Source organism: Macaca fascicularis, chromosome 1 (assembly GCF_037993035.2).
Source record: "Macaca fascicularis isolate 582-1 chromosome 1, T2T-MFA8v1.1".
NCBI lineage: Eukaryota > Metazoa > Chordata > Mammalia > Primates > Cercopithecidae > Macaca > Macaca fascicularis.
The window spans coordinates 3,657,039-3,682,151 of NC_088375.1; the positions used below are offsets into that span (position 1 = coordinate 3,657,039).

Below are 25,113 nucleotides of genomic sequence, written 5' to 3' on the forward strand. Positions count from 1 at the left end.
GTCAGTGAGCGGAAACTTGAAAAATGGTTTCTTATTTGCCTTTTCTTTTCTATTTCTGGAGCAAGCCTTCTCCTTAGCTCAAAACCAGGGGCACGATGAAAGACTGTCTGTTTCCCCTAACCCAGGAAGGCTATAACTGGTATCTGCTTTAACAGGGAGCCGCAAACAAGGATGAGAACTGGAATTTGGGTAAGAAAATTATTCCTCTTTTAGTCTTTGTTTTTTAATGATTTTCCTTTCCCCGGCATGATTTTTGCTCTAGGTTTTCCACTCTGCTTCAAGCCTCTTCCAGATGCATGAGTCTCACAGAGTCCACGTAAACAAGAAACCAAAACAAAACAGCACAAGATCGAAAGCTTTTCCCCCTTGTGATACAACCACTTTATGTGCAGAGAGGCGCTCACGTGATGCTGCCAACATGTGTTTTCTGTCTCAGATTTCCCTTGATAACAAAGGACATATTTTAAAAGGCGTGGCCCTAGGTGCATTTGGCCAGCAGGAATCTGAGTGGAGTTTGGGGATTTCATTTGGCCTTAGGCTAATTTCCTCGGGTGCCCAATGCTACAGCCCTTGATGATGTTAAACCCCAATTAATAAAGTTAGGAACACTTTGGGTCAGGTTTGTAAGATATGATCTCATTCTACTGCTTACAGAACTGATTTAATATTCAGGAATCAACTGAGCTCATTCATTTCCAAAACTGGCAGCCCTGCATGTTGCTTTACAGTGCTCCCTCTGTCCAAGGCTAGGCAGGGCACATTAAAAGGAAATCTGTAGAAGAGGCTTTCATGATGTTCCAAGACTCAGAGAGAAGGATGGGGGCTGGGAGACAGGCAGGGTGGACAGGTAGGAGGGGCAGTAGCTCTGCCTGGGGTATGAATGTGATAGAGAGAGAAAGGCAATGATAGCTCAGAAAAACTCATGGCTGTTATTGTTAGAAATCCCACTTTCACATCTATGTAAGTTTTAAGAAGCCAGAAATGCTGCATTAACATTACAGTACGGACTTTTAAAAAAAGTTGCAAATGACCATAAAACATATCAGCCATCTCTTTTGATGACTTATCAAAAGAATGATTTGTGATCTTAAAAGCCTCCTTTAAAATACTGCTTTTTAATCAAGAAAGCTTATGTTACTCTTCCGATACAAAATTCACCTCACTTCAGCTTTCGAAGAAAAGGTAGGTCATATCTTTAAATTTCAATTTCTCATCTTTTAAATAGCTGTTCCTTTCTCTTGTGACATAAACTGATTTTGGTCTTCAAGTGACTTGTTTTTCCTCCCTGAATACTTAGGAATTGAAGTGGTTAAACCGAGCCCTCATACAGAAAGATGGAAAAGTCTTTGACTGGTGTAAACTAGCGATGACTAGCTTTCCACTAGACAGTGGCCTGCAACCCAAGAGTGACCAGACATTGTACTCTAGAATGGGGAGATGTCCAACCTCAAGAAAAGTTGAAATGGACGGGAAACGTAGTCAACATTTGACATTAGTTAAAAAACAAAACAAAACAAACAAACAAACAAACAACCCTCACATTTGTGCAGCCAGAAAGAACCTGTTCTGAAAGCCACAGGCTAACTTCATCTTTATGATCCTGTAAAGAGAATACATTTCGGTTCCGTCTTTGATTCTAACATGAGCCAACGTCAAATATTTCAGCAACTCTGAATAAGCCTGATTAGAGCAATGACTGTCAGTTCAGAAACCTTCTTCCTTTATTGCCCATTTTATTCCCATCCACCGGAGGATGTTTATAGCTTCTATGTCAGTAGTTTGTGTCTCTTCTGATAGAACTAGGTATTCTGCAAGTCCACTGAACAAGAAGAAAGCTCGTACAATCTGGAACCTCCTAACTTCTTTGAAATGCTTTATACATTTTATTTTTACTTTTCTCAAAAGGAAACTGAAAAAGTTAAAGTAGAAAAAACTAGCAAGAAAACAGACCACCTAACTACAGCAACATATATAACTGTGTTACTTACACTGCTTTCCAATCCATCATCACTGATAAGTCATGGCTAAATAATCAAGCGCAGAATCCATTTCTTCACGTCTGCTAATAAATAGCTTCTCTCAAATGTGTCTTGCAGATCTGGGGCCATCTCAGGAGAAAGTAAAATTGTGCGAAGGTGAAGGAGAAAAGGCTGGAAAATTCTAAAATCCATGGGGGTCTGAGAACTCTCAGAGCAGACCCTGGTGAAACATTCTTGTGATTCCAGCCTTTGGCTAAACCATGATCCTGGCCTCACTGAGCTCCCAGCCACCTTCCCAGTGCAGATCAGCCCCTGCTCCAACATTGCATTTCCCTCCAAGAACAGGGCATGGATGGGAGAGGAGCTCACAGAATCCTGCCAATCTGTACATGCAAGCACGCTTCTCAGAGGAAGCTGCACCAGTTTCGCTCTGGTGTCTGCTATCTCAGAGAGAGAGAGGGAGGGAGGGAGGGGCAGAGGCAGGCAGGCAGGGAGGGGTGAGACAGGGAGAGAGAGGAAGAGAGAGGGAGAGAGAGAGAGAGAGAGAGAGAGAGAGAGAGAGAGAGAGAGGGGAGCTCTGCTAAAAGAGACAGCCGAGAAAGAAATACTTGCAACAACTCCCATTAACCCACAGTAGCTTAGGGTTCTTGGCACAGCAGCTGCAAAATATACTGTGAAAATCAAACATTTAAAATCTTTAATTGTATATCCCTATACACATTTAGCCATGTATGTGTAGACAAAGCTGACGGAACCCAGGTTTTGTATATGTCTGTGACTCTGCAAGGGAACACTCATAGACAAACAGATGCAGATATATATCCCCATGAGAATAATATCTGCATGCACATGTTTCGTTTTCTAAGTGAAATTGTCTAGTCTCACAGTTTGCATGTCTTAAAACTATTCCAATGCTCTCGGTAACGAAAGTGCAAACCCAACAAACAGCCCTTTGCCTCTGACAGCGTCTCATCTCTGATCGTGTTCTCCTCAGTTTGGTTTGGTCTGGGTTCCTGTTTCTTTTTCCCTACCTCAGGAAAGAAACCCCCAAAACAGAAGAAGGTAGAGAGGCGAGGCAGGAGCTTTCAGTGTGACTGTCAACTGTGCATGCCCCACCCCATCGTTCATGGCACTGCAACCCAGGTCCCTCCACAGATCCAGCCAAAGCCCAGATGATGCCCACGGGAGGGCGTGGCATGGATCAGAGGCGTGAGACCCACAGACGGGGCTCTGTAATAGCACGGGAACTGGTGAAGATGTTTAAGGAAAAAGAAGCAACAGAGAAGCTGAAGGCAGGAAGGGAGAAGGGAGAAAGGCACAGGTGAGGCAGGCTGGGAGGGGCAGCCGTGGTGGCAGGAAGCACAAGGTTGCCTGTGACTGATTCCTGAGTGGTCTCTCCAACCCTCCCTCTCTTTATGAGGACTCCGTTCACCTGTGTTTCTCCATGTGGAGTCCCAGTCATCTGCACTAGAGATACCTGGACCTTACCCCAAAGATTCTGATTGAGCTGGTGGGACCGTCTGCATTTTACCAAGCTCCACAGATCGTTCTCCTGCAGGCGGGAGTTTCTGGAGACCCACTGCTTCATCGATATTGAGCAAATGAATGGATGAAAAGTGAATGACGTGAGAAGAGATCCTAACGGAACACCTATGGGAATGCCAACATTTATGGAGGATGCGAGAGTTGAAAGGAAACTGAAGGCGAATGGTCAGAATGGTGAGAGGGGAGTGAGGAGGGAGAAAAATCACTGAAATGAGAGAAGGAATGACCTGCCCCTTTCTCAAAGGGCAGTGCTTTTATAGCTCTGGGACTACACGTGCTATGCCGTTCACTAACCCAGAATGCTCATCTCCAGGCAAACCATCCCTTAAAACCCAGCTCAAAAGTCTCATCCTCTTGGAAACTTTCCTAACTCTCCCAGGCAGAGGGAATGGCTCCAATCACATCTTGTTTGTATTTCTCATTGTAAGTACCTCTACACACTGCCCTTCTTTATTGGCTGGTTTCTCTCTTTCTCATTCTAGGATGATGAGCTGTTTTATGTAGACTAGATGATCTCTCAGTCATCACTACATGTCCCCAAATTCTGGCTAAAGTAGCTACTCCGTGTGCACTAACTAAATGGCTAAATCTATCACAAGAGGATTTCTTGACCTGAGGAGCTGGTACATAGACATTTGCTCTACAATTGGTCTTTAAACTGAACATCTGCCTCCATTTCACACGCTATTTTCATGCATGATACACTTCACAGTATCACTTTAAATGTTTCTTTATTGAGATTTAGTCTAGAGAGTTATGACTTAGTGGAGAATGAAGAGAAAACGTTACAAGGAACTAATCTAACAAGGAGGTAAACAAGACAAAAGGCAAAGAAAGTACCAGACTGAGGTGAACTCAGTACAAGGTGCAGCACTGCAGATGTGGTTTTTGATAAACTGATACATTTGGGACTCAGAAAGGTGCCACACTTCCATTAATGGTGACAAAGAAATTGCCTAAACAGAGATAAACTGCTCAAAGTAAAACCAAATGTAGTCACTTCTGGAGAAGGACTACCACATTAAGCCCCAATGTAAGAAAATGGTCACTAAATTTGGTGGAACAGAGTTGGAAATGAAAGATACCAAAATAATTAGCAGAAAACAAATCACCCATCTACTTGCCTTAAAAAAAGATTAGAGGAATTATAGATTAAAAGTTAGGGATCACACAGCACTTTGGGAGGCCGAGGTGGGTGGATCACGAGGTCAGGAGATCGAGACCATCCTGGCTAACATGGTGAAACCCCATCTCTACTAAAAATACAAAAAATTAGCCAGGCGAGGTGGCGGCGCCTGTAGTCCCAGCTGCTTGGGAGGCTGAGGCAGGAGAATGGCGTGAACCCGGGAGGCGGAGCTTGCAGTGAGCCGAGATCGTGCCACTACACTCCAGCCTGGGGGACAGAGCAAGACTCCATCTCAAAAAAAACCACAACAAAAAAGTTAGGCATCACACTAATCACTGAATAGATGAATGAATGAATGAATGAATGAATGAATGAATGAAATGGCGAAGGGTCTGGAACATCCTTGGGGAAACACCAGCATTTGAGGGGCATTTCAAATACTGTTTTCATAGTTTTTAAAGTGTTTCATCACTTGGTGTTGAAACACTTGCTCAGTGTTTCAGAAAAGCTGAATGACTTGCTCTTGGTCACACAGCTACTAACTTCCTGGACGAGATCTGGAACCCGATCTTCCACATTCAATCTGCTACACTTTCCACCGCACCGCATTAAGCCCCAGCATATGAAAATGGTCACTAAACTTGGTGAAACAGAGGTGGAAATGAAAGATACCAACAGGAATCCATCTTGAAACACAAGAGAAAGCCATCTCAAGGAACAACCTACTTGTCCAAACATCGGTTGGCAAGTAGCATGCGTAGTGTTGTGAAGCTGGGAATCCCTAACCAGAAGTTTGGGGTGGCCTGGCTGGGAAGGCTGCCCCCCAGGACTCTCCTCTCCACTGTCTCTCGTGTTCAACGATCCCGGGGTCACGTGGAGGGGACATGGAGATGTGCCTTCTAGATCTTGCTTCAAGGGAGGACTTGTTGCCCCGGCTGTGGGCAGTTGCCCTCTAGCTGACAGCTCCTTCAGGATTTGCTTCCACTGAAGAAAGCCACAGAGGGCTGCAGAAGGCCCAGGGCCTGGCCTTCCCACAGTGGTTCACATCCAAAGACTGTGAGTGTGTAAAGCAGTCTTTGGAGGGCAGTGAGGGTATAAAGGCCCAGCCATCAAGTCCAGCGCATGACACAAGCACAGGCCATTTACGCTCCAGCGCTTCCCTGTGGGGCTGGCCAAGGCTTTGTTAGCCTGTTTGGCGGTTTGACTTTTTCCTCGGCACAATCCTGCGTCCTCCTGGTTTCTACAGGTGTGGATTTCCAGTAAACATCCTGCATGCCCAGCTCCACCTGAGTGCTGGCTTCCAGGGAACCCAACCTGCAATCTTCGGCTCTGTTTCCAGACTTACTACCAGCAATCTCCATATACGTGAACCTCTGCTAATTTCAAAGCTTCTTAGCAACAAAAATGGGCTCTTCTTCCCTCGCCAAAATGTTGGGCAGCTAATTTTATCTCTAGAGGTCTCAGTTCTCTCATCTAGAGGGAATTAGAGGCAATGGAGTTCTCGGGCCTCCTGGGAGGTATAAGGAAGTCAACCCTCCCCCGACCAGTACTGACGGTCTCGCAAGATTTCACTTCAGGCTGGGCACGGTGGCTCACACCTGTAATCCCAGCACCTTAGGAGGCCAAGGTGGGTGGATCACCTGAGGTCAGGAGTTCAAGACCAGCCTGGTCAACATGGTGAAACCCCATCTCTACTAAATACAAAAAAAATTAGCCAAGTGTAATTACAGGCCTGTAGTCCCAGCTACTTGGGAGGCTGAGGCAGGAGAATCGCTTGAACCCGGGAGGCAGAGGTTGCAGTGAGCCGAGATTGTGCCATTGCACTCCAGCCTGGGCAACAAGAGGGAAATTTCGTCTCAAAACAAACAAAAAAATTCACTTCAAATAAGGGGTTTGCAATTAAAATATTTTGGAAAAGCACTGGTTCTGATGATCCCATAGACCCCTCCCTCTGTAATATTCTATGATGCTCTGACTGTCTTCAGAAAACACAAACAAGCAGAATAACAAAATGGTACCTAAGGCCATCCACTAATTTGAAAAACAAATCAACTCATATATAAAGACAAGATCGTAATATAGATTAAGAGAGCGATGGCTTTAAGGCTAAATCCTGGTTTATTGGACAGATAGGGAACTATAAATGATGATGGAATTAAGAATAGTTTCCTGAAGGGGTTTGGACAATTTATTACTTTACAGGGCTATCAGGAGGACTTAAGATGGGTAAAGTAAAATAAAAAGTTTCAGTTAAATGAATCAAATTCCATGGTTGAAGTTTGCAATGATCTCTTCCCTCCTGGCCCCCAAACACAGGAGTGTCTGTGACAAAGGCTAACTGAGGGACATAAGAAATTAGGTCCCACTGTCTCTGTTAATATACCCGAGAGACAGAAGTAGTTTCTTTATTCCCCGCGTATAGGAAAATACCATTCCAAGTAACGGTTAAAAAGAACATATAAGCAGCTAAAACTCTATGGAAACACTTTATGTAAAAAAATATATATATTCATATGCAAGAAAGAAAGTCTAATGGTTACTAAATTGTTATAAATAACGAAAAACTCTAAACAAATCATACCCAAATTACCTTAGAATTTCCCTGTGGGAAATACCAAATGTATGAAAATCCTTAATCATTTAAAGACACCAGGATTAAAATGAATCATCCATATTCTGAAAATACAATGCAGAGATGGTTAAAAAGAAATTTGTAAAATTTGTGCTCCTTTATGTGCTGCACCACCAAATCTACACATTTTAGTAGTGTTTATATTTGGCAATTATCTCTAAAATCCATATTGTTCAGACAAAAGGAATGCAGGTACATTACAGTATATAATGACAGTTGTACATAATGCTTTATGTATGAGCCGCAGTGGCTCAGACCTGTAATCCCAGAACTTTGGGAGGCTGAGGTGGGTGGATCACCTGAGGTCTGGAGTTCAAGACCAGCCTGGCCAACATGGTGAAACCCCATCTCTACTACAAATATAAAAACCAGCAGCGCGCGGTGGCAGGCACCTGTAATCCCAGCTACTTGGGAGGCTGAGGCAGGAGAATCACTGAACCTGGGAGGTAGGGTTTGCAATGAGCCAAGATTGTGCCACTGCTCTCCAGCCTGGGTGACAGAGCGAGACTCCCTCTCAAAAGAATGAATGAATGAATGAATGATTTACATCTTTAAAACTTCAATTGTCTATAAATATAGATCTCAAGTCTGCTAATAAGAAAACTATACACCTGACACTATCTGGAATAGTCAGGTCTTGTGTACACCTATTATAGACTTATTTAAAAAAAATTTGTCAGGCGCAGTGGCTCACATCTGTAATCCCAGTACTTTGGGAGGCCGGGGTGGGCAAATCACCTGAGGTCAGGAGAACAGCCTGGCCAACATGGTGAAACCCTGTCTCTAAAAATACAAAAATTAGCCAGGCATGGTGGCACGTGCCTGTAATCCCAGCTACTTGGGAGGGAGGCTGAGGCAGGAGAATCGCTTGAACCTGGGAGGCAGAGGTTGTGGTGAGCCAAGGCAGAGGTTGTGGTGAGCCAAGGTTGTGCCACTCCAGCCTGGGTGCCACAGCGAGACTCTCTCTCAAAAAAAAAAAAAAAAAAAAAAAAGTACTTTACTGCTTAATTTTCCAACTACAAACCATTATTTAGTTTGTCATTCCGTAGGAAATTAGGGATTTATTCATTTAAAATTCATTAAAATTTCACCATTTCTTTTGTAGCCTTGCTCCCTGTTTTCTATGAGGAGATGGAGCCGGCCCTGACCACAGCTACAATTTTAACTGAGAAGAGAAGGAAGGGAAAGAGCAGAGAGGCTGGGCACAGTGGCTTACACCTGCAATCCCAGCACTTCAGGAGGCCAAGGTGGGAGGATCACTTGAGGCAAGGAGTCCAAGACCAGCCTGGGCAACATAGTGAGACACTATCTGTACAAAAAAAATGAAAATCTAGCTGGGAGTGGTAGCGTGGACCTGCAGTCCCATCTACTTGGGATACTGAGGCAGGAAGATTGCTTGAGCCCGGGAGGTCGAGACTGCAGTGAGCAGTGTTTGTACCACTAGGCGACGAAGGGGTGGCACTTCAGCCTGGGCAACAGAGCAAGACCCTGTATCAAAAAAAAAAAAAGAAAGAAAGAAAAGAAAAAGAAAGAAGGAAGAAAGGAAAACACGAAGGGAGGGAGGGAAGGAGGGAGGAGGGGAAGGAAGGGAGGGAGGGAAGAAGGAGGGAAGGAAGGAAGGACAGAGAAAGAGAGAGAGAGACAAAGAAGGAGAGAGGAAACTTTTGGGGATGGAAGGTGGGAAGGGGTTGGAGGAGAAGCTCTAGAATGGAGCCATCTGAGCCCTGGGGAGATGGAGAGAGCAACGTGTGATGTAAAGCTCCCTACACAGAATAGGGGCCCAGGGCCTCCTCTCTTCCCACACTGCGGCACTGACCTCCTGGCCTTGCCCTCACCCGCTCTACTCCGAAAATGTGCAGAGAAGACATGACAGAAAGCTTGGGAACTAGTACTTTACTCAGCAGCCCCTAGGGGATACGAAAACGACCGCAGCAGGACCAGGTTCCTCCCTTAGAAAACCCTGGTGCTGGCGGCACCAGAGCTCTCAGGAGAGAACAACGTTCTACAGAGAGCCTTCGGATCATGGCTCTGACCAACGCCTGCGAAAGGCCTACCGGGGTAGCTGGAGTCATGTGGCATCAAATCCCATAGCACAGATGGGTTGGCTTTGGAAAAGCCACCAGATCCTTACAGAAGAGACTGAAACTCAAAACTTGCATAAGGCCAGACAGCCACCCTGCGGCAACGCCGAGAGCAAAACCAAGTTCTAGCTCCAAGTCCATGGGTCCAGCCGGTGCTTCCAACACGCCCATCACCACCCAGCTCTCCCATACGGACAGTCATTATCCTTCAGATACGTGGTGCTGGGATGCCCTTGATCTTTAGTCTCATAGACTTAAGAGAGGGTTTTTATCCCTCTCAAAAGAACCGAGAAATTCTCTCCATATAGGACATTTGAGAACAGAGCTCTTTTGTTGCAAATAGTCAGAACATCAAACATTTTTTCAAAAAATAAAAGGTCAAATACCTTTAAAATTTAGTTAGATCTTCATGGAACAAAGGAAGTACTTTCAAGAATGTAAATGGTGCATGTGGGACATGCTAATATCTTAAAAACTCATTTGGCATGAGGTATATACAGGGTGGTAGGCACTACCCAAAAGAAGCTTGGCACTTCATGTAAATCATTTAATTCATGTTATGTACATGAAATGTGAAAATCTATACCTAAAATCTATATATTAATTAGCTATCCTTATGAGAAAAATGATACATGAAAATCTAGATGTAACTTTTAAAAGACAAATCAGGAAATGTTATGTGTCATTTAAAAGTTCACCATGGCCGGGCGCGGTGGCTCATGCTTGTAATCCCAACACTTTGGGAGGCCGAGGCAGGCAGATCACCTGAGGTCAGGAGTTCAAGACCAGCCTGATCAACATGGAGAAACTCCGTCTCTACTAAAAATACAAAATTAGCCGGGGTGGTGGCAGCGCCTGTAATCCCAGCTACTCGGGAGGCTGAGGCAGGAGAATCGCTTGAATCCGGGAGGCAGAGGTTGCAGTGAGCCGAGATCGTGCCACTGCACTCTAGTCTGGGTGACAAGAGTGAAACTCCGTCTCAAAAAGAAAAAAAAAAAAAGTTCCCATAAGCTTCTTTTCCAATTAATACAGAAAGTTTTCAGAGATAGCCCCGTCTCATGACAAAACAGTTGGTACCCACGGATGCTCTTTAACCCTCCTACCATTTTATGGGCCTTTACTTATCCAGAGTCATTTTCTTCATACTTAGAGAATATCTATAATCATAACTATTATTTTCATTCATTCATTCAACAAAAACATACAGAGAGTGCCTGAAACAAGAACAACCTAGTTTTGATCTTCACTGAGCTTATAGTCTAAACTAGTCATGGTTTGCCAAGATAATTGTTGCCTCTTCCTCTTCTTCTTTTTTTTTTTTTTTGAGACAGAGTCTTGCTCTCTCTGTTGCCAGGCTGAAGTGCAGTGGCACGATCTCAGCTCACTGCAACCTCCACCTCCTGGGTTCAAGCAATTCTCCTGCCTCAGCCTCCCGAGTTTCTGGGATTATAGGCGTGCGCCACTACAGCCGGCTAATTTTTCTATTTTTAGTAGAGATAGGGTTTCACCATGTTGGTTAGGCTGGTCTTGAACTCCTGACCTCATGATCCACCCACCTCAGCCTCCCAAAGTGCTGGGATTACAGCCATGAGCCACCCTGCCCAGCCTGCCTCTTCTTTTTAAACATAACATCTCCTCACTCCAACTCATTCTCAAAAAGATGTAACAAAGTATGTAATGTTGTATCTAGGTCTTCATTAAATCTGCGGTTGGAAGAAATCGTGCTGCACTCACCGTCCATATCAAGTAGTTCTAAAACAACAGACAAGATTCCTTTTTTATCAGAAAAGCAAAATCTACTTATCTGTCCACCTATACTACAGGTCTGGTGCCTGTCTCATCTGAAGTATGTGCCGCCTTCGTTGGTTTGTATGAAAACTTTGGGTGGTGAACGGCCAAGTTCTCAGAGTATTCTATAGACGTACAGCTGGTGTTCCATCAATGTGCGGCAGTGCCGTAGTTACCAAAATATCAGGCCAGCACAATATGGGCATGATGAAGCAATTGCCTAGTTCTAAAGACGGAAGTGCAGCAGAGCCAAATTTAGCAAAAGGCTCAACAATCCTCCGTCTGTGTGTTGATAAAGGAATAGAATTATTTCAGACTGCTATATGCCTCTAAATATGTGGCTAGTCTTAGCAAACATGCATTTGTTTATACTTTCGGTCACAAAGTCTAATTCTGATATGAATTCTTACTACCACACTAGCCCAGTGTAGCAATTATCCTCCATTTAAAAAGTGCTCTGCGGATAAAAACTAATCTCTGTGATACCTCTGCAGGCGTGATACCTCTTCTAAAGCAGGCTTATCATCTCTTTGTAAATGTAAGAGAAAGAAGACATTCATCCCACTGGCTTCTTAAGAACAGATGACAAAGAACTCTGACCCTAGCATCAAACTAAACTGGGTTCAAATCTCTCACACAGTAAAAACAAGTTAAGTAGCTAGTCCTTACCACATGCCAGGCCAGGTTCTCGGAGCTGTCTATACATCAACTTATTTTTTTTTCTTTTTTTTGAGACGGAGTCTTGTTCTGTCGCCCGGGCTGGAGTGCAGTGGCCGGATCTCAGCTCACTGCAAGCTCCGCCTCCCAGGTTCACGCCATTCTCCTGCCTCAGCCTCCCGTGTAGCTGGGACTACAGGCGCCCGCCACCTCGCAAAGCTAGTTTTTTGTATTTTTTAGTAGAGACGGGGTTTCACCGTGTTAGCCAGGATGGTCTCGATCTCCTGACCTCGTGATCCGCCTGCCTCGGCCTCCCAAAGTGCTGGGATTACAGGCTTGAGCCACCGCGCCCGGCCTATATCAACTTATTTAACCCTCATGACAACTGTGACATCCACGACACTATTATCCTTAGTCTACAGAAAAGGAAATTGAAACACAAAGAAGTTAAGACCTTTTCTGAAGGTCACATAGCTCGTAAGTGGCAAGGCCAAGATCTGGACCCGGGTGGCCGGGCTGCAGTCTCCTCTCAAACTTTTCACACCAGATTGCCTCGTGTAAATTACTGAAGTTCTCTAAACGACTGTTCGGTCCACGAAATGGGGATAATAATGGTACTGACCTTACAGGATGGCCAGAATGTTTAAAATCATGCATCTGAAAGTCCTTAACACATCACATATGCATAGTAGGTGGTCTTGCTTTTAACGAAGCCTGAGTTCATCATTAGCACTCAGGCTGCCTCGAAAGATTCCTCTTTGATTGTCAGGGAAGGGAGGTGGCGTTTTAGGCAGCTCTGGCAACGCTGCTCACAGACTTACCAAGAAAGGGGCAGGATCTATGGAAGGAAATGAATTTCACCATCCTTACTGCAACTCTTGTATAAGATACAAATCAATTAATTCATCACATTCTTATCCCATTCAGCATCTTGCCCTCAAGAGGCCCCTGCCCAGCTCCTCGGAATTCCTCCTCTAATTCAGCTGTGGCTTCTCTAGTTGGCCGGCGCCCAGCCCTCGCCCTGGTGAAGTTCGAGAGCTACATAAGCTGTCTTGCCTTGGATGTTCTTCTGAGAGTTTGGAAGGAACTCTAATTCAGTTTCTGACAAGTTATTGGCAAAAGGAGAGGAAGCGCTTGCCAATTTGCTTCAGGCACCGAGCATGTTAACAGGTATTACACCAGGTGTTATTAATATATTACTTACAACAAACCCAGGTTTCAACCTATTGTTTGGGTTATACAGAGTTATGAATTTTATACTTTACAAAGTACTGTATTTTTTCTAATCGAGAAAACTTGGAATGTGTGTTGAAGAATTCAGTCCTCAGTGTGAGATGTATTTATTACAAATGAGTCTTATTTCAGAATCAGTTTGTGGGTTAAATGACCAATACCATTTCTTCAAATCGATCACTTGCTAAAGCCGAAGACCGGGACAGGTGTCACTCCCAGGGCTCAGCCAGCCAAGCTCGCAGGAATGAGGTCAGTGCCCTGATGAAATGGCTTCCTTTTTCCTCTAAGGAAAGTTGACCACTTTCTCTCAAAGAAATTTCAGAGCTGGAAGGAATAGCTTTGGATGCTCTACACTTGGGGGCTTAGAAAATGAGTATCTAAGACGCAGTAGTCCTAAAACTCCCACTGTTCTTAGCAAGCACAGGGACTGCCTATAATCTCACTGATGATGCATAGCTATCCAGCCTAAAACAAAGCGCACATTGCAAGTCAGAGAACAGGCAGGAAGGAAACGCTTCCGCTCAGCAAATTCCTAGAAGGGGAGAATATCTCCCTTAGGAAAATGGCCCTTTGACACGTTCCACACTGTGTACCTCGCACCCATGACTGCTTTAGCACTTTACCAGGCATCAGACCTACCAGCCGGAATACCACAAGCAGAAGCCAAATCAAATGAAACAAGGCCTCTGTCCAGCTCTATGGCCCTCCAGGCCCAGGCCCAGCAATTGGCTAACAGAGAGCCATGTGTGCTACTGAGCTCTTTCCAGACAACGTGATTTCTGAAGAAATGCTGCTCACTTTGCCTCTCTATCCCCCTCAGATTACTCTAAAGTAGAGGTCTAGAAAATATGTAAGTGGAAACTTTTTGGCTTACTCAAATTATACTATATAAAGTTGTCTATTTATCTGTGGGCTAGGGTTCCAAGCTGTGTGTCCTCAGCCAAGTTTACCTGTCCTGGAATAATAAAATCAGATTATAATTTCTACCTCACTCCAATAGACTATGGCAGTGCAGGTTAGCTATGAATTAGGGACTCTACCTCTATTTGGCTTTACCCCTAGACTTACCATGTAGCCTTGGCTCAAATACCTGTGTATCTGGGCTGATTTATTTAACCTCTTCAGACTATCATGATGTTGGATTAATCTAGGTTATATTTGTAAAGGATGACCCTCTCCAGGAAAGGAAACCACACACACACACACACACACACACACACACACTTCACTATTATTCTAGTGTTCTCTTACATTTTTAATATTAGTCAATGCCAAGGACATTGAGAATTGTCCTGATTTTGAAGCTCCCATACATCTTTCTCTTTGGACAAAGGTAACATGAGCTGCTTGGCATCACTGAAATAAAAGAGATTTTGTCTAGATAAAAACCGATAAAAAATGCAATCCAAGTTGTTCCTTCAGGACTCATACTAGTCTGGCAACCGGCTGCCTCATGAATGTAACTATGTCTGCTTTTCTTAAAGAACACTTGTTAATTTTCCTCTTCCCTTCTAACACACACACACACACACACACAGCCCTTCCCATTTTCCTCACCCGTTCCTCGACTGCATTTGCCATCTGATGCAAGAAGAAGAATGTGAACCCATCAAAGAAACACAGGCAGGGAAGAAAGAGGAGTGAGAGGAGACTAGCCTCATTGCCTCCCCTTCTCCCCAGGTCCTCTCAGATTCTGTACCTGGAAGGACAAAACCAGGAGGCAGTGGGTGGAGACTGGCCTTTCTCACCGCAGCCTGGAAGAGCAGCTGTTAAATTATTGAAAGTTCCTGGCTAAAAGAAAGTGAAATGTTAATGACCATATTATGGAAAGGAAGACAACTTCACAATCCACATAGATTTAAACTATCTTTTCAGGAAGAAAGCTCAGTATACATGACTGAGTGCCCTCAGACACAGCTTGGAAGAAATGATCCGTTTGCTTATGTGCACGCTCTGATTGCCAACTGCTGCGCTCTCTCCCACCCCTCACTTCTTCTGGTGGTTGCTGTGGATAAACAGTTTTCGGCTACGGTTCATAATTTCTATTTTCAGCATGTTCTTCCTTAACCCAGTTGCCTCTCAGGTGAAGATTTTTGCTGGCAGAGTCAAGGATAACATTCCACTAGCTTCTAATAAAACACACGGAGCCGAGACTGGTAACCTTCGCATCCAGGCTGACTTATCTGAGTTGCCCCTGAGGTCTCTGATTCGATTTCCAGCTTCTCTGACCACACTAAAGCAAACTGGGTTAAAAATACTGGAATATAAAGTGTGGCAGACCAGGCTCTCATCCCACCTACCTCCCTCCGCTCCCAGAAGGAAGACTTCTACACAGAAAGGAGATATGCAGGGAAACGGAACAAGATGGCCATTTGATGGATAATCATAAATGATGTTTGAATGGTTGAAAAATCAACTGCAAGTCACATATACAGTTTGAGATGAATGACAATATGATAGAATAAATATGTTTTCAAAATAGCTTCACCTAAGTGTTGCTTTTTAATAATTGGAAATCTCACCTGAAGTGTTACAATTGTTACAATTATCTCCATTCTTGTCACACTATCAGTAATTTACTTTAAAATACAGTCCTTCAGGCCGGGCACGGTGGCTCACACCTGTAATCTCAGCACTTTGGGAGGCCAAGGTGGGCAGATCACCAGGTCAGGAGTTCGAGACTAGCCTGGCCAACATGGTGAAACCCCGTCTCTACTAAAGATACAAAAATTAGCCGGGTGTGGTGGTGCACACCTGTAATCCCAGCTACTCTGGAGGCTGAGGCAGGAGAATTGCTTGAACCCGGGAGGCGGAGGTTGCAGTGAGCCGAGATCATGCCATTGCACTCCAGCCTGGGCAACAGGGCAAGACTCTGTCTCTAAATAAACAAATAAATAAATTACAGTGCTTCAGTATACATAGTACACTAATGTGTGGATTAGTTATTAATTTACATTATAGGAGTAGTTATTTAATATTCGGAGTGCCTTTTTCAGGAATACATACTTCAGGGGTGATTGGTTAGTTGGCGCTTGATGTGTAAAATTTTCATCATCATTTAATTTCCAACTACTGTCTGAAATCCACTGAAATTTCTTCTTTAACCTATTGGTTATTTATAAGTAGATTGCTTAATTTCTAAACATTTGGTGATTTTCTGATTTTCTAATTTTCTATTTTTATGGTCATTGATTTATAGCTTAATTTCTCTCTGGTCAAAAAAAAATACTCTGAATGATTTTAGTCCTTTGAATTTTGTTAAGAATTGCTTTATGAGCCAACATATGGTCAATTTTGGTTAATGTCCCAGTTGTACTTGGAAATGAATTGTGTCATTGTTGAGACATTCAGATCTTCTCTCCTTCTATGATTACAGACTGGTTTCTTCTTTCAATTCTGCACATTTTTGGGTATTTATCATTAGTGATAAATTAAAGATACTTATTTATTTATTATTTTTGAGATGGAGTTTCACCCTTGTTGCCCAGGCTGGAGTGCAATGGTGCAGTCTTGGCTCACCACAACCTCTGTCCCCAGGGTTCAAGCGATTCTCCTGCCTCAGCCTCCCGAGTAGCTGGGATTACAGACATGCGCCTCCACACCCAGCTAACTTTGTATTTTTAGTAGAGATGGGGTTTCTCCATGTTGGTCAGGCTGGTCTTGAACTCCCCACCTCATGATGATTCTTGAAAAGTCTATTTTCTCTGATATTAGAACTATGCCAGCTTATTTTGGTTGGCATTTACAAAGTATATCTTTTTTTTTTCATTCTTTTATCTTCAACTTCTTTTTGTCCTTAAATTTATGAAGTGTATCTTACAAGCAGTATTTAATTAGATTTTGTTGTCTTTAAAATAGTCTAACAATAACTATCTTCTATTAGAGTATTTAGCCAATTTTCATGTAACTCAATTACAGATATATTTGAATTTATAGCTACCATCTTACAGTTGTTTTCTATTAGTCCACCTATTTTATATTCTCTTTCCTCTTCTTTCTTGAATTCTTTTAGATTAATCATGTATTTTTCATTCTATTTTCCCTTTTATGCATTATTTTACTAGTTGCTCTGCAGATTACATTATGTGTCCTTCACTTATTATAGTCTAATAAAATTCTGAGTTTTAATACTTACAGATGTTACAATTTTATTACACTTTAACTCCATTTATCCCCTTTCACTTCCTGTATTATTTTTGTCATGCATTTAATGCTACATATATTTTAGCGCCCACAAAATCCCATTTTTGTTCTTTTATATGGTCAATGTTCATTTATATTTGCCCCATATTTATTTTCTGAACATTTCACAAAAATAGAATTGTATGGTGAATGCCCATATGCCCTTCAGCCAGATTCTTTAATTTTTCCACATTTCTGCACGTGAAAATTTTTTCTACATTTACTTTATCACATATTTATCCATCCCTCTATCCAGCCATCAATACATCTTATATTCTTAATACATTTCAACTTAACCACATGTTGACCTTTTCTGTCAGCTTTCATTCCTTCCTGCACTTCCGGGATCATTTTCTTCTCATCTGCATACTTCCTTTTACTATTTCTTTCAGTGTTCGTCTACTGGTGATAGATTCTTTCCATTTTTGTCCTGAAATGTCTTTATTTCACTTCAATGTTTGATGAATATCTTTGTTAAGTTTGTAAACTTTTAGGTTGACAGTTACATTCTTTCAATTCATGAATACGACATCCCATTGTCTCTTGGCATCCATTGTTTCTGTTGAGAAACGAATTCCTGTCTTATTGTCGCTCCTTTAAAAATAATCGATTTTTTTCTCACGGCTGTAATCATTTTTCTCCTTGGCTTTTGTTTTCAATGGTTTTACTACATTGTCCCCAGCTGTGGTTTTCTCTGTGTACATCCTAGTTGGGGCAAGCCAGGGCTTCTTAAATCATGTTCTGAAGTAGAATTGTAGGCGTTAGAGGCTGAGAAAGGTAGGAAGGAGAGGTGGATGGGGAGAGGTTCATTAACAGATACCAAATTACAGACCCAATTATAGCTAAGTAGGAGGAAGGAGTTCTGGTGTTCGGCAGCACTTTCAGGCGAATATGGTTAATGATGATTTATTGTATGTTTTCAAAAAGCTAGAAAAAAAGATTTTCAATGTCCACAACACAAAGACATGATAAATGTTTGAGTTGATATATATGCTAATTACCATGATTTGATCATTACGCATTGTATACCTATACCAAAATCATCACTTTTTATCCTATAAATATGTACAATTATTATGTGTCAATTAAAAAGAAAATGAAAAAGACATTGCTTCTGCCCCATTCCCTCTTCCCCTCTTCCCCTCTTCCGGGCTTTCCATTATATGTTACATGTGTTCCATACGTCTCTTCTGCTCTTTTCTGTGTTTTGATCCTTTTTGTTCTCCCTGCATCTCTCTGGATATTTTCAATTGATTTGTATTCCATTTCACTAATTCTGTCTTGTACTAAATCTAACCTGCTATTAGAGCCACTTGTTGTGTTCTTAATATCCATTATTTCATTTTTTAAGCTCCAGAATTTCCTCTTTCTTTTCTTTTCTTTTCTCTTTTGTGAGACAGGATCTCTGTCACCCAGGCTGAAGTGAAGTTGACTCACTGCAACCTTGACCTCCCAGGCTCAGGTGATCCTCCCACCTCAGCCTCCCAAGTAGCTGGGACTACAGGTGTGTGCCACCATGCCTGGCTAATTTTTGTATTTTGTATAGAGACAGAGTTTCACCATGTTGCCTACGCTGGTCTTGAACTCCTGGGATCAAGCCATCTGCCCACCTCAGCCTCCTAAAATGCTGTGATTACACAGGTGTGAGCCACCACGCCCAGCCCCAGGTTCTTTTTATGAATTCCAATTTTCTGGTGAAATTCTGTATTGTATCATTTATCTTCCTGAACATATGAATCATAGATATTTTGAAATTTATGTCTGATAATGCTGGTAAACCACGGGTATTTTTCCAATGCCTATTTTTTTTTCTTTTAGGCCTATTTCTTGGTATGCTTGATCATTTTTGATTGAAACAACTTATGGGAAATGTAGAGACTCCTATCTTTCTTCAGTGATCATTCACCCAGTCCTCTGGTGGGCAGCCTGAATGGGAGTGATCAAGCTACACCAATCCCAGACTGAGCTCACTGAGATTTTGTATTGCTTGTCTACTTCAGGTTCACATCTATTTTTAGGGTATGATTCTTCAAGGATCCCAGTGGGGTATCTCCTAGTGCCTCTTCTCCTCACTAAGCTTTGAATGTGATTTTTTTTGTTGATTTGTTTGTTTGTTTGAGACGGAGTTTGGGTCTTGTTGCCCGGGCTGGAGCGCAATGGCATGATCTTGGCTCACTGCAACCTCCGCCTCCCAGGTTCAAGTGATTCTCCTGCCTCGGTCTCCTGAGTAGATGGGATTACAGGTGCCCGGCACCACACCCGGCTAAGTTTTTGTATTTCTAATAGAGATGGGGTTTCACCATGTTGGCCAGGCTGGTCTCAAACTCCTGACCTCAGGTGATCCACCCACCTCGGCCTCCCAAAGTGCTGGGATTCCAGGTGTGAGCCACCGCGCCCGGCCATGTGATTTTTTTTTTTTTAACTTAGCACTGTGATACTGAAAATGCCACTTACAATGGTTTTTTTGCTTAGTCTCTTGCACTATATACAGCCTAAGATTTGGCAAATGCTTCAAAGGAGAAAACCACTGGAGCATCCAGTTCACTTTTTTGTCTCTTCCTCCCAGGATCTTAATCTCTTAAGTCTTGTCTACCTTGGCAGGTCTGAACCCCAAATTTTGTCTCTTAAACCCCATGATACCACCAAAAGGTCTGCTGCCTTCTCAGCAGATGAACAGGGAGAGAAAAGTGCCTACTCCACTCTCTATAGTTCCCTTCTGTCTCAGATCTTAGCTACACAAGACCTGGTTGCCTCGGCAGCTCTCTGAGACAATTCTGGCTCAGTAGGAAGCTTCTGTACAGCATCAGCTGAGGCCAGAATCTGTTCTGATTGCTCAGTGCCTATGCCAGTCCAAGTTACCATCTGAGAGTCTCATCAGAAGGTTACATTCCGAAGGCTGTTGCCACACTGCTTTGGCTATCTCTATTACTGGTCAACGGCAGAGGTTAACTGGAATCATGGAAGTTAGAAATTATTTTTCTGTGGTGCACATGGTTATGTTCAAGATATAGTGATTGGCTAGAAATATTGAGCAGGCATTCCTGCTCTTATAAAACCCAGCAAGCCCAACTAACCTAGGGATTTGAACTGCTTGGCCCATTGTTCGGGTCATTCCAGGAGCACTTTTCTCTGCTTGACTAACTGGATGATTATTCTGGCTCATGCCATTAGTACAATAACCACACTCACCTCTAGGGAACCCGTTATATAAAGTGCTGTAGGATTACCTAAAAGGATAGGGGCACGGCTTTTCATCAAGCTTACAAAACGAATTGTAGGACTCTTCCGGTCAGCTACACGTGTCTGTAAGTATGGCAGAATTTGGCTTAAGACTTATTTCCTGTCCGGGCGCAGTGGCTTACACCTGTAATCCCAGCACTTTGGGAGGCCGAGGCGGGTGGATCACGAGGTCAGGTGATCGAGACCACCCTGGCCAACATGGTGAAACCTCGTCTCTGCTAAAAATATAAAAATTAGCCGGGTGTGGTGGCACGCGCCTGTAGTCCCAGCTACTCAGGAGGCTGAGACAGGAGAATCGCTTGAACCCGGGAGGCAGAGGTTGCAGTAAGCCAAGATCACGCCACTGCACTCCAGCCTGGGTGACAGAGCGAGACTCCGTCTCAAAAACACAGAACAAAAAAAGAGATTTATTTCCTTTGTAACACAACCTGGAAACAAGGTTTTGTAGGAGAAAACCCATAGCCTCACCTACTTTGAACTATGGCAGGCTAATGATATTTACCAAAAATAACTGCAGATACCAAATTGGCTTAGGTCAATTTGAAAAATGTCCTTTGGTCACAAATTGATGCAAAACTTCAGTGGCCATGGTAGCCTTATTTAGTCTGGCTTGCCACCTTTGTTTTGCTTTTAAAAATATCATATGAACTACTGTAATGCTGGCTTATTTTCAGCCCAGTTTACCCACATTCTCTTATTAGCTCTAGTTACACACAAAGAGAAACTGGGGCTATTGAACGGCCTCCCTAAAGTTGATGGTTGATAGTTGAACACTGTATTTAAGAGAACTAACCTCTTCCCTGTCCCCATCAGAAGAAAGCTTATAAAGCTTGTAGATATCATCTTCAACAAAAAGAACATTAGAGAACCTGATGCTGCTTCAATAAAACACCCAGAGAACCCGGGGAGGCCTCCCAGAGTGGCATTTCTGACCATTGTGAAGGGTTTAAATTGTGTTTTAGGAAAGAGCTGACAGGGCTCAGCCCTTGTCTTCAAGGGTTCAGAGGAACAAGCCCCAAGATGCAGACAGTAAAACAGCATTGCTGCTTGTCCTGCTGTGAAAGCAGACATAAGGAAGGGCCTGGGCACAGAGTATCATGGAATCTTCAAACTCTTAAACTTGGCAGGAACTTAAAGATTTTCTGCCTCGTGTCTCCATTTCAGTCAGAGAAACTGAGGTGAAGAGAAATTTGGTAACTTAGCCAAGGTTACACAGGAGGTAAGATCTGACTCAGAATTCAGTTTACTAGACTTTTTCTTTTCTTTTGAGATAATCTTGCTCTGTTGCCCAGGCTAAAGTGCAGTGGAAGGATCTTGGCTCACTGCAACCTCCGTCTCTCGGGTTCAAGTGATTCTCCCATCTCAGTCCCCTGAGTAGCTGGGATTACAGGCACCCACCACCACACCCGGGTAATTTTTGTATTTTTAGTAGAGACGAGGTTTCACTATGTTGCCCAGGCTGGTGTTGAGCTCCTGACCTCAGATGATCACCCGCCTCGGCTTCCCAAAGTGCTGAGATTATAGGCGGGAACCACTGAACCCAGCCCAGTTTACTAGATTTTTAATCCATTGTCCAGTTTATAGCTCCTTGTTTTCTCTACTCCATGAGGAGCTCCCAGAGGCCAGTGGTTCCCGCTCAGGCTATAGGAACATTCCCTGAGGCTTACTTTATGATCCAGGCCAAGTTAGGTCAGGATCATGCTGAATCTGGCACATGAATTTTAGGCCACCTGTGTCCATCCAGCCATCTCAGACATGGAAGAACATCCCAGGCAAGGAAAACAGAATATCCTTATGTGAGCATAACAGGCAACAATGGCAGTGAGTAGGGTGGGCTACATGGAATTCTGAAATATTGATATCAAGTTATCTTCTTTTGAGAAGAGAAATATGAAAATACTGATGCCAGCAAGACAAAGCCACTTATATATAAGCTTTGACCTAAATTTTTTAGGTCCTACATCTCTGGTTGAAATTCATTTCATTCTTTTGATAATATTGGTAGAGAACAAATATGCTGTCTAAAAAATTAAATCTGCTCAGTGATTTCTCATGGGACAAACGCCAATCTCAGCAACAAAATCAAAGAGGAAAAAATTCTTCAGTACCGAAGAGGTGGGTATGTGTTCAAATTTTCCATAAAAAATGAAGCATTGTGAGGATGTGACTTATTCACTACTATTATGGATATTTCAAAACACCATTTACCTGCACTGTTTTGGTTTCTCCAACCATAAGGAGAGTTAATGTATTTCACAAATACAGAAATCACAAAACACCTGGGATTCCTGATAGAAAGGTTCACATACAGCAATAAATGCAACAGAAAACCGTTATCAGGTATTCTCAAGTATTTTTCAACATACATATCATTTTCTAAGAATTCAGTATTGAGGAAGAAAACAAATCCAAGGTAGAATGAATGGAAAACAGGCACTGCTTTCGGTGAGACACTAATATGAAACAGCTGCTTTTTATTTAACAAGTAGCCTACTGACAGGCTAAACATATGAACATGGACTACGTAATAAACATGTGTTCTACAGGCCGGGCGCGGTAGCTCACGCCTGTAATCCCAGCACTTGGGGTGGCTGAGACGGGTGGATCATGAGGTCAGGAGATCGAGACCACCCTGGCCAACATGGTGAAACCCCATCTCTACTAAAAATACAAAAAATTAGCCGGGCATGGTGGCGGGCACCTGTAGTACCAGCTACTCGGGAGGTTGAGGCAGAAGAATGGCGTGAACCCGGGAGGCGGAGCTTGCAGTGAGCCGAGATCGCGCCACTGCACTCCAGCCTGAGTGACAGAGCGAGACTCTGTCTCAAAAAAAAAAAAAAAAAGAATTTGTTCTACAGAAGCCTGATTGGTATGGGGTCCATGGAGAAGTCTCTCATGGACAGTCTGAGAAGAATCTAATATGGGAATAGTAAGTCTAGTTTCAACATTCTTCTGTACTGGATCTACCTATCTCAGATATCACAGATCACTCCCAACACTATTTCCTGCCAAGTTCAATACTCAAGGGAGAGGCCAGGCAAGTAAGATGAAACTGACTTACTGTTCCGAGGAGTCGAACAAATCTACAAACAGCAGTGCAGTGGTTACAAGTATGGGCTTTGGACGGAAAGAACTAGGTTCACACACAGCTCAGTCATTTATTAGGGAGTGATGCCTGGGCATGTTCCTTACCTGCCCAGAGCCTCTGTTTCTTCCTTCTGTCAAATTGGGATATTAACAATATCTACCTCAAAATGTTTCTGTAAAACTCAAATGAGATAACCGGTATAAAGTTCTTAGCAAAGTTCCAAGCACTCTGTAAGCACTCAGTCAGTGTTAGCTATTATTATGAATAGTAGAAGAATAAGAATAACATCAGCAACGTCTAAAGAGAAAGTGTTCTGGCCCATATTAACCTAAGCCACATCACATGATACCATGACGCCTTCTACCCAGCAAGTTTACTTCTGCCTTCTCATAACCCTGGACTTTACATATACATAGCCCTACGAGGAATCAGAAATTAAAAATAAATCCTTTTTTCTGCATTAAAAAAATCACAAACTTAGCTAACACGAAAACTAAATATTTCAAGAAAAAGGCAGTGCTGTATTTAAAATGTTCTATATCTGAATGTCTGGAAAAATGACAGGTTGAGATACTTGCAGACTATCCCAAAGTCACTTCAGCCTCGTGTAGCTGACACCTCTTAGACTTCTACCCCAGGACTTGACTGTGGATTGCACAATTTTAAAAGAAAATGAGCTATAGGATTTACTTCCAGGAGATACAAATATTGTTCCTATACTAGCATCAGAAGTCCAGTCCGTGTTTATTCATAACTGACACGCAACTGCAAATTTCAGAAATGAAACTGCATCCTCTTATCTGCTCCTGAGGATTGAAAAGGATGTCTGAGTTCTCCTTAGGGGGTTTCCATAAGTTTATTCAAGAAAATGCCAGAAATCCGGGAGGACTGCTTTCTAATGAGTATGTTTCTAATGATCAGTAAGTGGCCTTCACCTAGGTCCTCAGTGAAGCGGTTTAGCTGCCAGACGTGGAGCCGGACCATCAGTTCCATGTCCTGCAGTGATTGGAAGAGATACGAATTTGCTTTCCTGTCCATGCAAATCTGCTGTAAGGGATTCTAGAGTACCAGAGCCTGGAGAGTTCTCTGAGATGGAGGGTAGAGGACATTTGCAAATAAAAGAGCCTGAGGCTTAAGAGTCACTCAAGGAGCTTTAATCTTATCAGCATATTTTGCATCTACCAACTGCAAACCCAGCCTAAGGCATAAAGAATCTAGTCTTGGTCCCTCTGTTATTAAGGACTCACTCACAAAATTAACCTCTTAAAGATCTGCCCTCTGATTTTAGTGTCTGAAATGCAAATGAAGCAGCCCTTCAGTGCCTTGAGATAATTATAATAATCTTCTTAAAGCTAAAATGCTTCACTCAACTCTAAGTCTCCATTATAACCCGGATCCCAGTCTTCAGTTCATCAAAAGCCAGACAGAGGAGGATGGGGCCACAGCAGAGGAGTGACAGGGTCTACGGCTCAGATCTGACTCCAGGGATGGACATGGACCAGGAGGTGCCTGTCCCCGAGGCAGCGAGGGTAATTCATTCCCCAGGGGCTGTTTCTTCAGGA

The 25,113-nt window shown here is 43.0% G+C and overlaps 1 protein-coding gene across 2 annotated transcripts in view; it reads right to left on the minus strand.

The window, feature by feature from the left end:
* The window catches only part of KIF26B (kinesin family member 26B), a 561,334-nt gene that overhangs the window by 201,095 nt on the left and 335,126 nt on the right, over positions 1 to 25,113 (minus strand). The window contains exon 1 of one of the 2 annotated variants that reach the window (XM_005539606.5): positions 1,989 to 2,385. The exons of the other annotated variant lie outside the window; for it this stretch is intronic. Within the exon in view, the coding sequence (XP_005539663.3) occupies positions 1,989 to 2,008 (20 nt within the window). The 5' untranslated portion in view covers positions 2,009 to 2,385. Of the gene's footprint in view, positions 1 to 1,988; positions 2,386 to 25,113 lie in introns of those variants that run through there. 2 annotated transcript variants of the gene reach the window in all.